The sequence below is a fragment of the Anomaloglossus baeobatrachus genome, chromosome 5, assembly GCF_048569485.1.
Source record: "Anomaloglossus baeobatrachus isolate aAnoBae1 chromosome 5, aAnoBae1.hap1, whole genome shotgun sequence".
NCBI classification, from domain to species: domain Eukaryota; kingdom Metazoa; phylum Chordata; class Amphibia; order Anura; family Aromobatidae; genus Anomaloglossus; species Anomaloglossus baeobatrachus.
This window is the reverse complement of record NC_134357.1, coordinates 419,512,529-419,524,596: the sequence shown is the minus strand read 5'-3', so window position 1 is coordinate 419,524,596 and position 12,068 is coordinate 419,512,529. Positions and strand designations below refer to the sequence as shown.

Sequence of the window (12,068 nt, the reverse complement as noted above, 5' to 3'; positions counted from 1 at the left end):
TCACTAACTTGCTCACCCTGATCAATCATTTTACCGCTTTGCTATTCTTCACCAACTAATCAGTCAATGTCAATATTTTATTCTATTAAAATTGTTGTTTTTGAATCCAATGTGCCGTATTATAATATAATTTGGGTATTCTAAGAGCTAAACACATAATACAATGTTAGGGGTACTTTACACGCTGCGACATAGCTACCCATATATCGTCGGGGTCACGTCGTTAGTGACGCACATCCGGCACTGGTAGCGACATCGCAGCGTGTGATACTAATGAGCAACGATCAACGATCGCAAAATCGTTCCAAAACGGTGATCGTTCACATGTCATTAATTTCCTTAATTTCGCTGCTGCCACCGGTACGATGTTGTTCGTCATTCCTGCGGCATCACACATCGCTGTGTGACACCGCAGGAGCGACGAACATCTCCTTACCTGCGTCCACCGGCAATGCGGAAGGAAGGAGGTGGGCGGGATGTTACGTCCCGCTCATCTCCGCCCCTCTGCTTCTATTGGCCGGCCGCTTAGTGACGCCGCAGTGACGTCGCTATGACGCCGAACGCTCCTCCCCCTTGAGGGAGGGATTGTTCGGCGGTCATAGCGACGTCGCTGACCAGGTATGTGCGTGTGACGCTGCCGTAGCGATAATGTTCGCTACGGCAGCGAGCACCAAATGTCGCACGAGCGACGGGTGCGGGAGCTATCGCACTCAATATCGCTAGCGATGTCGCAGCGTGTAAAGTACCCCTTAGGCTATGTTCACACAGGACCTTTGTGCTGCATTTTTTTAGCATGGTTTTTGCCTTGTTTTTATGCAAATCCATGTTAATAAAATGCTGCCTTCACAGTCCCAGTAAAGCCTATGAGATTTCTGGAGTCTCATGCGCACACAGAAAACACCTGCATTTTTTTCCTAACTGTTTTGTCAACCTCCTTGCTTTTTACTGCATTTTTGAAAGAATGAGCATGTCAAGTCTTTTCACTGTTTTTACCATGGTTTTCCCACGATTTTCCATGGTTTTTTACCCATACAAATCAATGAGGAAGTGCATAACAGCAGGTTATTTCCTAGCAAAACATGAGGTTTTGCTGCAGAAAGAATATGAGCAAAAACACGTGTGAATATAGCCTAAATTTCATATGTATGTAATGTTTGCTGTCATACTGGCTAATTTTTTTACAGGTTTTATATTTGAATTTTTTAACAAAACAAAAATAAACAATAATTTATAAAAAGATCAGAAGTGTTTGAGAATCATTTACAGGCTAGGGTCACACGGCCGTAGAGCCTCTCATGCGAGAAAATCGGGCCAATTATGCAAATGACACTAGTATCAAACTCTGCCAGTGTCAGAGTGTCAGCTTATTGTGATCCGAACAAGAGAATAGGAGAACGCTGTCAGGAGAAGGCGGAGAACAAAAATTCTCCATTATATGAGTCCGTGGAAATCGGACTGCACTGGGATGACATCCAAATGTAATCCGATTTCCACAGACTCATAGAATAGAGAACTTTTGTGAGCTTGCTCGCACTAACGTATAACATGGACGAGTGCTACTCAATGCTTTATCGGATGACACTCGGTAGTTTGTTATATGATTGCTCATGCCAAGCAGCGCTTTTTTTTCTCATGCTGATTTGGCATGAGAAAAAATTTGCATCATGCTACGAGCAGCAGTGTATATCAGATGACGCACGACCATTCAAGTCTATACCGCACCAGGGCTATCGACTACATTGGCTGGTCTGACCCACCAGCGGATCCCTGCACCTTGGAATCAGAGCAGTCTGGCGGGCAGGTGAGCTGAAAACTTCTCCTGCTATCGAGAAGAGCAGGGGAAAAGTGCCCTAATTGGAAAATCTAATGTGATGCGCCACTTCTGGGGCAGCTGCGGGCTGGTATTTTTAGGCTGGGAAGGGCCAAATAACCATGGACCTTCCCAGCTTGATAATATTAGCCCATAGTTGTCTGCTTTACCTTTGCTGGTTATCAAAAAGAGGAAAGATCCCACACTGTTTTTTATTATTGTTTATTTATTTATTAGGTTCATCAAGCCTAAACTCCATTTAGTGCCACATAAAAGGCACTAAAGAGTGCAAGTGTATAATATGTAGTTAGGTTTTGGGAATTCTATATCTGCAGGATGTCTATCTATCTTTCTATTCTTCTTATCTAATATCTTTCTAGGATCTATCTAGCTATATCTTTATATTATTATATATTTTTTTTAATTTGAGATGTGCGAAAAAAAAAATTGGACTGCATATGGATGGTCTGTGAGCTGTCTGATTTTTTTCTCGCACCCATTGACTTGCATTGGCGAATCTCATCCGATATACATGGCCATACGCAGCATGCTACGATTTTTTTTTTCCTCAGCCCGATTGCAGCTGATGACAAACTCGCAGGTGGACACTGCTTCATTGAATAACATTGGTGCTAGTGCAATGTGGTTTATTTTCTCCCATTGTGCATATATATTTATATGCAGATATGACCGAACCCATACACTTAGATCCTTTATACAACGTCATACAGAACGAATCCGAATCATCGGCTCCCAACAGTGAGACAATATCATGGTCATTTACATAGCTGTATCTGTTGCTTCCAACTGTTTTGCCCCTACTTTTTGAAATGTATAGGCTCAATTTTTCTTATTGTACAACATTTTGTATATTGGCAGTGTCAATAGAGGGTATAAAAAAAAAGTCCTGCAGTTTCTTATTGTATTATGTATTTTGCATTGTTTAATCTCATTGCCTGTGTTGTATTTACTACGTTATTTTGTCTTATTCATTTTTTTACACCCTCTATTGACTTACTGCCACATTAACTTTAAGGTGAGGCTCTACAGCCACGTATTGTGTGTTTTGGGATTATATTATTTAGCTGCAGACACTGCCTTGTTTATATAGTTATTGTGCATGCTATTATCAGTGCCCTGATACTTCATGGGGGATAAATATAGGATAATTATGTCTATCTCTATATTTCCTCCATTCATTTTCTCTTGTCAATCATGTTTTAAATTTTGTATCAATAAAAGCCATGTTTATATATAAACAGTTGGGTGTGAACATTTTTACTATGCAGTTTTTTTCATCTCATGTTATGATTCAGGGAGCAGTATGTGGGGGGATATTATACAGAGCGGCAGTGTATGGGGGGATATTATAGCGAGCAGCAGTGTGTGGGGGGATATTATACAGAGGGGCAGTGTGTGTAGTGGGATATTATACATAGAGATATTATGGAGAGGGGCAGTATAGGGGTGTATTATTACTAATTTTCTGAGGTAAATACTTAATTTTATGGAACAACTTCATAGGTGCTAACACTTTTGGAAATGATTGTGTGTGTGTATATACGGTACATATTATATATATATATATATATATATATATATATATATATATATATATATATTTATATATATATATATATATACAGTTAGGTCCAGAAATATTTGGACAGTGACACAATTTTCGCGAGTTGGGCTCTGCATGCCACCACATTGGATTTAAAATGAAACCTCTACAACAGAATTCAAGTGCAGATTGTAACGTTTAATTTGAAGGTTTGAACAAAAATATCTGATAGAAATTGTAGGAATTGTACACATTTCTTTACAAACACTCCACATTTTAGGAGGTCAAAAGTAATTAAACAAATAAACCAAACCCAAACAAAATATTTTTATTTTCAATATTTTGTTGTGAATCCTTTGGAGGCAATCACTGCCTTAAGTCTGGAACCCATGGACATCACCAAACGCTGGGTTTCCTCCTTCTTAATGCTTTGCCAGGCCTTTACAGCCGCAGCCTTCAGGTCTTGCTTGTTTGTGGGTCTTTCCGTCTTAAGTCTGGATTTGAGCAAGTGAAATGCATGCTCAATTGGGTTGAGATCTGGTGATTGACTTGGCCATTGCAGAATGTTCCACTTTTTTGCACTCATGAACTCCTGGGTAGCTTTGGCTGTATGCTTGGGGTTATTGTCCATCTGTACTATGAAGCGCCGTCTGATCAACTTTGCGGCATTTGGCTGAATCTGGGCTGAAAGTATATCCCGGTACACTTCAGAATTCATCCGGCTACTCTTGTCTGCAGTTATGTCATCAATAAACACAAGTGACCCAGTGCCATTGAAAGCCATGCATGCCAATGCCATCACGTTGCCTCCACCATGTTTTACAGAGGATGTGGTGTGCCTTGGATCATGTGCCGTTCCCTTTCTTCTCCAAACTTTTTTCTTCCCATCATTCTGGTACAGGTTGATCTTTGTCTCATCTGTCCATAGAATACTTTTCCAGAACTGAGCTGGCTTCATGAGGTGTTTTTCAGCAAATTTAACTCTGGCCTGTCTATTTTTGGAATTGATGAATGGTTTGCATCTAGATGTGAACCCTTTGTATTTACTTTCATGGAGTCTTCTCTTTACTGTTGACTTAGATACAGATACACCTACTTCACTGAGAGTGTTCTGGACTTCAGTTGATGTTGTGAACGGGTTCTTCTTCACCAAAGAAAGTATGCGGCGATCATCCACCACTGTTGTCATCCGTGGACGCCCAGACCTTTTTGAGTTGCCAAGCTCACCAGTCAATTCCTTTTTTCTCAGAATGTACCCGACTGTTGATTTTGCTACTCCAAGCATGTCTGCTAGCTCTCTGATGGATTTTTTCTTTTTTTTCAGCCTCAGGATGTTCTGCTTCACCTCAATTGAGAGTTCCTTAGACCGCATGTTGTCTGGTCACAGCAACAGCTTCCAAATGCAAAACCACACACCTGTAATCAACCCCAGACCTTTTAACTACTTCATTGATTACAGGTTAACGAGGGAGATGCCTTCAGAGTTAATTGCAGCCCTTAGAGTCCCTTGTCCAATTACTTTTGGTCCCTTGAAAAAGAGGAGGCTATGCATTACAGAGCTATGATTCCTAAACCCTTTCTCCAATTTGGATGTGAAAACTCTCATATTGCAGCTGGGAGTGTGCACTTTCAGCCCATATTATATATACAATTGTATTTCTGAACATGTTTTTGTAAACAGCTAAAATAACAAAACTTGTGTCACTGTCCAAATATTTTTGGCCCTGACTGTATAAACACCTCATGAAGCCAGCTCAGTTCTGGAAAAGTATTCTATGGACAGATGAGACAAAGATCAACCTGTACCAGAATGATGGGAAGAAAAAAGTTTGGAGAAGAAAGGGAACGGCACATGATCCAAGGCACACCACATCCTCTGTAAAACATGGTGGAGGCAACGTGATGGCATGGGCATGCATGGCTTTCAATGGCACTGGGTCACTTGTGTTTATTGATGACATAACAGCTGACAAGAGTAGCCGGATGAATTCTGAAGTGTACCGGGATATACTTTCAGCCCAGATTCAGCCAAATGCCGCAAAGTTGATCGGACAGCGCTTCATAGTACAGATGGACAATGACCCCAAGCATACAGCCAAAGCTACCCAGGAGTTCATGAGTGCAAAAAAGTGGAACATTCTGCAATGGCCAAGTCAATCACCAGATCTTAACCCAATTGAGCATGCATTTCACTTGCTCAAATCCAGACTTAAGACGGAAAGACCCACAAACAAGCAAGACCTGAAGGCTGCGGCTGTAAAGGCCTGGCAAAGCATTAAGAAGGAGGAAACCCAGTGTTTGGTGATGTCCATGGGTTCCAGACTTAAGGCAGTGATTGCCTCCAAAGGATTCGCAACAAAATATTGAAAAAAAAAATATTTTGTTTGGGTTTGGTTTATTTGTCCAATTACTTTTGACCTCCTAAAATGTGGAGTGTTTGTAAAGAAATGTGTACAATTCCTACAATTTCTATCAGATATTTTTGTTCAAACCTTTAAATTAAACGTTACAATCTGCACTTGAATTCTGTTGTAGAGGTTTCATTTCAAATCCAATGTGGAGGCATGCAGAGCCCAACTCGCGAAAATTGTGTCACTGTCCAAATATTTCTGGACCTAACTGTACATACAGCCAGTAGCCTCTATAATAAATCTATGTTTATATTATAGAGATAATTTCAGTCTACAGATGATGTTTGATGCGAACTGTTAATGTATGATTGGTGAGGCTGTAGTGCAGAAGTGAAGTTTTTTCAAGAGTGTCAGTGATACTGTGGAAGGTTTGAGGGGGGGAGCTGAAGCTGGGGTGAAGCCTGAGCAGAGTCTCAAAGGGGTCCGAAAATTTTGCCAGTATGTGGCCCTGAAATTTCTGGTGGCAGCTCTACCAACACATGATTGTTAAGGGAAGAAGGTATCCAGAAGGTCCTATCCTTTTTGTTCTCTACGGATAACTGGCCTCTAGAGGAATCTGGCCGTGGTTCTCTTATAGACAACACAGTAGCGTGAGCTTTTCTGTATATGGAGGAGTGGGGCAAGATAGCTGCCGGCTGAACGATTCAAAGAATCAAGGTTCGAGAAAACAGTTGCTCATTTGTTCTGCCAATAATTTCTTAGATTGCCTATCTGTAAAGGCTTGTGTGTTGAGATAAAAAAAAAATATAGAGGTTCTACTGAACCTTAAACTGTAACTGTAATTTTAATTTTTATTTCATAAATCAATAGTACACATGAAAACAAGCAACTTTGTATTATATTTTATCAGACAAATCTGCTTCTTTCTTGGCCAGAATTTATCGGTGATATCAAAATTCTCAATTCTGAGAAGGATTGGGTAGAGTTTTCTGGCATCCCTTTTTCCTTGTTGAAAGCACTTAAATGCTCAGCAGAGACCTTGTGTGTATGGGGAGTCAAGAGAGATGGTTTTCTGTGAACCTAATGTTCGGCTGGCAGCCATCTCGTGTATATAGTCAGCATTAGGATCAACCATGCACTGGAATCTAATTCCCATACTACAATCCCAATATAAGTATATGAATGTATTTCTATATGCTCCACATTTTTTATTTTGTAGGGTTGTTTTTTTCTCAGATTTTGCATGTATTGTAGATTTATAAGACTACCCCATAATACAGCACATGGATTGCCGTCACCTACATAGTACAGGGCCATAGAGGTCCATATGGTGCCCCACAGCCTCCTGTGTACAACTATTGTGTGCAGTTGTGTACAATAGGCCTTACGTTGTCCTTTTTTGTTTTGTAACTAATCTGCATGACCCACTAATGCATGGATTGTGGCTGCTGGCATTGGTTTCCAGTCTTTTGATCAAACATCTTAGGGTATTCCCATGTTTTATTATCTTTCTAGTTACACCACAGAGTTTGTAGATCTGGGGAATGTATCTGCTCTCAGGACATTCCGCGTCCTTCGTGCACTTAAAACAATCACTGTAATTCCAGGTTTGTATCATTTTATTTCATGTTTATCATGTATCAGCTCTTTAATATGCTTTCTTCAAGTTTGCAAGAAGCCTTGCTGACCTATTGGCACTGAGTCTGGAGTCTGTAAAGCTGGCCATAACTTGAGCTACAAGCGAAATGTTGACCAACCTTTCATTCAGCAGACAGCTATCTCCACTGAGATGAGGGCTCGACTCATCCAACCATTCATGCCTTTTGAACAGAGAGAGAAGAGAAGGCAATCAAACTTAAGGCCCCGTCACACTAAACAACATCACTAGCAACATCGCTGCTAAGGAACAACTTTTGTGACGTAACAGCGATGTTGCTCGTGATGTTGCTGTGTGTGACATCCAGCAACAACCTGGCCCCTGCTGTGAGGTCGTTGGTTGTTGCTGAATGTCCTGGACCATTTTTTAGTTGTTGCTCTCCCGCTGTGAAGCACACATCGCTGTGTGTGACAGCGACAGAGCAACAACTAAATGTGCAGGCAGCAGGAGCCGGCTTCTGCGGACACTGGTAACCACTGTAAACATCGGGTAACCAAGAAGCCTTTACCTTGGTTACCCGATATTTACCTGCGTTACCAGCGTCAGCGCTCTCAGCTGTCAGTGCTGGCTCCTGCTCTGTGCACATGTAGCTGCAGTACACATCGGGTCATTAACCCGATGTGTGCTGTAGCTAGGAGAGCAGGGAGCAGGGAGCCAGCGCTAAGCAGTGTGCGCAGCTCCCTGCTCTCTGCACATGTAGCTGCAGTACACATTGGGTAATTAACCCCATGTGTACTGTAGCTAGGAGAGCAGGGAGCCAGCGCTAAGCGGTGTGCGCTGGTAACCAAGGTAAATATCGGGTTGGTTACCCGATATTTACCTTAGTTACCAAGCGCAGCATCGCTTCCACGCGGCGCTGCTGGCTGGGGGCTGGTCACTGGTTGCTGGTGAGCTCACCAGCAACTCGTGTAGCCACGCTCCAGCGATCCCTGCCAGGGCAGGTTGCTGGTGGGATCGTTGGAGCGTCGCAGTGTGACATCTCACCAGCAACCTCCTAGCAACTTATCAGCGATCCCTATCAGGTTGGATCGTTGTTGGGATTGCTGGTAAGTTGTTTAGTGTGACTGGGCCTTTACCTTATGGAGAACAAAAAGACTGGCCATTAAAATTCCAACTGCACAATTCTTCCTGACATTATCTGAAGAATCAGGAGGTCTAAATACAAATCCTACGGTTAACCCATTCCACTGAAATATGCGGATTTGAACGATTTTTAGCTGATGTATATGGGGCCCTTTACTTGGCACGTAGAGTCTTTATTGATCTGTGTTATCACCCGTGTGCTACCATATATTGCATCCAAATTGGTACTTTATTATCTCCTAAAAGTATTGCTTTAATGGGACAATACCTCCATCATTTAGCATCTAATACATACGTCATGATTATTATTTTTGCAGGACAGTATGTGAATAAATACGGAGGTACAAAATGGAACCATAGCTCTCTATAATTTTGTATTACATATCTTTATAATATAGATGTTTAGCACGGTTACATCTATTGCATTACATACATAGGGTTTCTATAGATTGTGAAATAACGTTTTCCCCATTTGGAACTTTATGTAACACATCTTGTCATTAAATAGTTAACACCAAGCTGTTAGTATCAGTTTCACAGATTCACACCTCCGCACCGGTTGTCTTCAGTATCATTTACACGAATTGTCCATGTTTGTTTCCTTACTGCCCTGACCCCCAATAACCTCCAGTGCTTATTCATAACCCTTAATTGAATTTTGCTTGTGTCCCTATTTTAGTTAGTAAGATGTCAGGAATTTCTCTTCCTTTTCTTGCTCCTTATATAGCTCCTACACAAGGGCAGGCATACCATTGGTGCAACCTGTGCAACCACACAGGGGCCCAAGAGGTAAAGGGGCCGACTTCTACTTACAAAAGAGGTAGAATTGTGCCCATTGGCACTAATTGGGCAGTTTGGGTCTCCACCCACATGCAGAAAGCCATAAACAGATCACTTCTGGGGGGCAGGTGGGTGGGGTTTTTCAAAATTGTTTTGGGGTGCACACTACATCTAATAATCATGCTGCTATTACCCCCAGTGCGAGCCGTTCAGACACTGCAAGCAGCTCACATTCAGCTGAGCACCGAGCGTACCCGAGTACAGCGATGCTCACACGAGTGGTTTGCATACGTAAAGCACCCGAACTCCGAGTCTCAGGTTCGATTAACTCAAGTAGAGAACATTCGGTTCACCTGTCAAAATTTAATACGACTCATGTAGTTTGATGTGGAGCTAATAATTGGGAGGTTATGATATTGCACATTACCTATCCGTCCATAGTATTTTGAGATATTTGCTGGGACACATATACAGTTGAAACCAGAAGTTTACATACATTATCTAAAAAGACACCTCTGCATGTTTTTCTCAGTAACTGACATGAAATCAGGATAAGCCTTTCCCGTTTTAGGCTATGTGCCCACGCTACAGGATTTGCCGCGGATTTGCCGCGGATTTTGCCGCGGATTTACCGCGGATTTGCCGAAAATCTGCAGCAGCAGCACTTCCAAGCCATTTCAATGGCATTTTGGAAATGCTGTGCCCATGCTGCGGATTTTTCCGCTGCGGATTTGCCACGGATTTTGATCCGGAAAAATCTGCAGCATGTCAATTGTTTGGTGCAGATTTGGTGCGGATTTTTGGTTTTGAATGGGGAAAAAAAAAAATGAAATCCGCATCAATATCCGCGGCAAATCCGCGGTAAATCCGCGGTAAATTCGCGGCAAATCCGCGGGTGCGGATTTGCCGCGAAAGTCGCGGATTTTCAGGCAAAAAAATCCGCAGGGACATTCTAGCGTGGGCACATAGCCTTAGGGCTATTAAGAACCAAAATTATTTATATTTGCCAAATGCCGGAATAATGAGAGAGAGATAGTGACAGAGAGAATGTTTTAAGGCATTTTTATTACTTTCTGCAAAGTCAAAAGTTTACATACGCTGAGAGTACTATGCTTTTAACCCCTTCAGCCACAAGCCTATTTTGACCCTAAAGACCAGGCAAATTTTTGCAATTTTGACCAGTGTCACTTTATGAGGTTATAACTCTGGAACGCTTCAGCGGATCCCGGTGATTCTGAGATTGTTTTTTCGTGACATATTGGGCTTCATGTTAGTGGTAAATTTAGGCCGATATTTTTTGCGTTTCTTTGTGAAAAAAATGGAAATTTCGCGAAAATTTTGAAAATATTGTAATTTTCAAACTTTGAATTTTTATGCTCTAAAACCAACGAGACATATGACACAAAATAATTAATAAATAACATTTCCCACATGTCTACTTTACATCAGAAAAATTTTGGGGAAAAAAAAAAAATTAAGGAAGTTATAGGGGTTCAAGGTTTATGAGCAATTTCTCATTTTTACAACAAAATTTACAAAGCCACTTTTTTTAGGGACCACATCACATTTGAAGCGATTTTGAAAGGTCTACATGACACAAAACACCCAAAAGTGACACCATTCCAAAAACGGCACCCCTCAGGCTACTCAAAACCACATTCAAGATGCTTATTAACCCTTCAGGTGCTTCACAGTGACTAAAGCAATGTGGAAGGAAAAAATGAACATTTTACTTTTTGCAACAAAAATGTTAATTTAGCCTCAAATATTGCATATTCACAAGGATGGCAGGATTAAATGAACCCCCAAAATTTGTTGGGCACGCAGATACCTCATATGTGGCGAAAAACCACTGTTTGGGCGCACAGCAGGACTCGGAAGGGAAGGAGCGCCATTTAACTTTTTTGAACAGAAAATTAGCTGGAATCGTTAGCCGCACCATGTTGCGTTTGGAGAGCCCCTGAGGTGCCGAAACAGTAGAGCTCCCCCACATGTGACCCCATTTTGGAAACTAGACCCATCATGGAATTTATCTAGATGTTTATTGAGCACTTTGAGCCTCTGGCGGCTTCACAAAAGTTAATAGAGTTGAGCCATGAAAATAAAAAAAAATTTTTTTACCACAAAATTGTTACTTCAACCAGGTAGCTTTTTTTTCACAAGGGTATCAGGAAAAATTGCACCATAAAATGTATTGTGCAATTTCTCCTGAGTACACAGACACCTCATATGTTGTGGAAATCAAATGTTTGGGTGCGCAGCAGGGCTCGGAATGCAAGGAGCGTCATTTGACGTTTCAAACGCAAAATTGTCTGGGATAATTAGCGTATTCCATGCTGTGTTTGGAGACCCCCTGAGGTGCCGAAACAGTGGAGCTCCCCCACATGTGACCCCATTTTGGAAACTAGACCCCCATGGCATAGAAAAAAAAAACAGCGGCAGATGGGGGGGGCGGCATATAAAGGGAGCATCTGTGATTGTGAGACGGCGGTTGGGATAGGGTGGGGGCGGATGGGAGAGGGCGCAGTGGATGCAGGAGCGGCAGAGGATGGGGGGAGGGGGGATGGGTGGGATGGGGGGAAGGGGAATGGGAGGTGAGATTGGGGATAGTTACCCTACAGGATGGATCTAGGCAGCTGGATCACAGGAGATGAAGGAGGCAGCAGATCGGGGAGGGTGAGAGGTGGAAGAGGGAGCGCAGCGCAGATCACGGAGGAGACAGGTGAGCAGAGCACAGATCACGGGGGTGAGAGGTGAGGGAGAGCGGACAGCAGATCACGGGAGTGACAGGTGAGGGAGAGCGGACAGCAGATCACGGGGGTG

The 12,068-nt window shown here is 42.3% G+C and overlaps 1 protein-coding gene across 1 annotated transcript in view; it reads left to right on the top strand.

The window, feature by feature from the left end:
• The window catches only part of SCN4A (sodium voltage-gated channel alpha subunit 4), a 191,949-nt gene that overhangs the window by 97,540 nt on the left and 82,341 nt on the right, over nucleotides 1–12,068 (top strand). Inside the window, exon 6 of the mRNA XM_075350297.1 lies at nucleotides 7,241–7,332. Within this exon, the coding sequence (XP_075206412.1) occupies nucleotides 7,241–7,332 (92 nt within the window). The remainder of the gene's footprint in view (nucleotides 1–7,240; nucleotides 7,333–12,068) is intronic.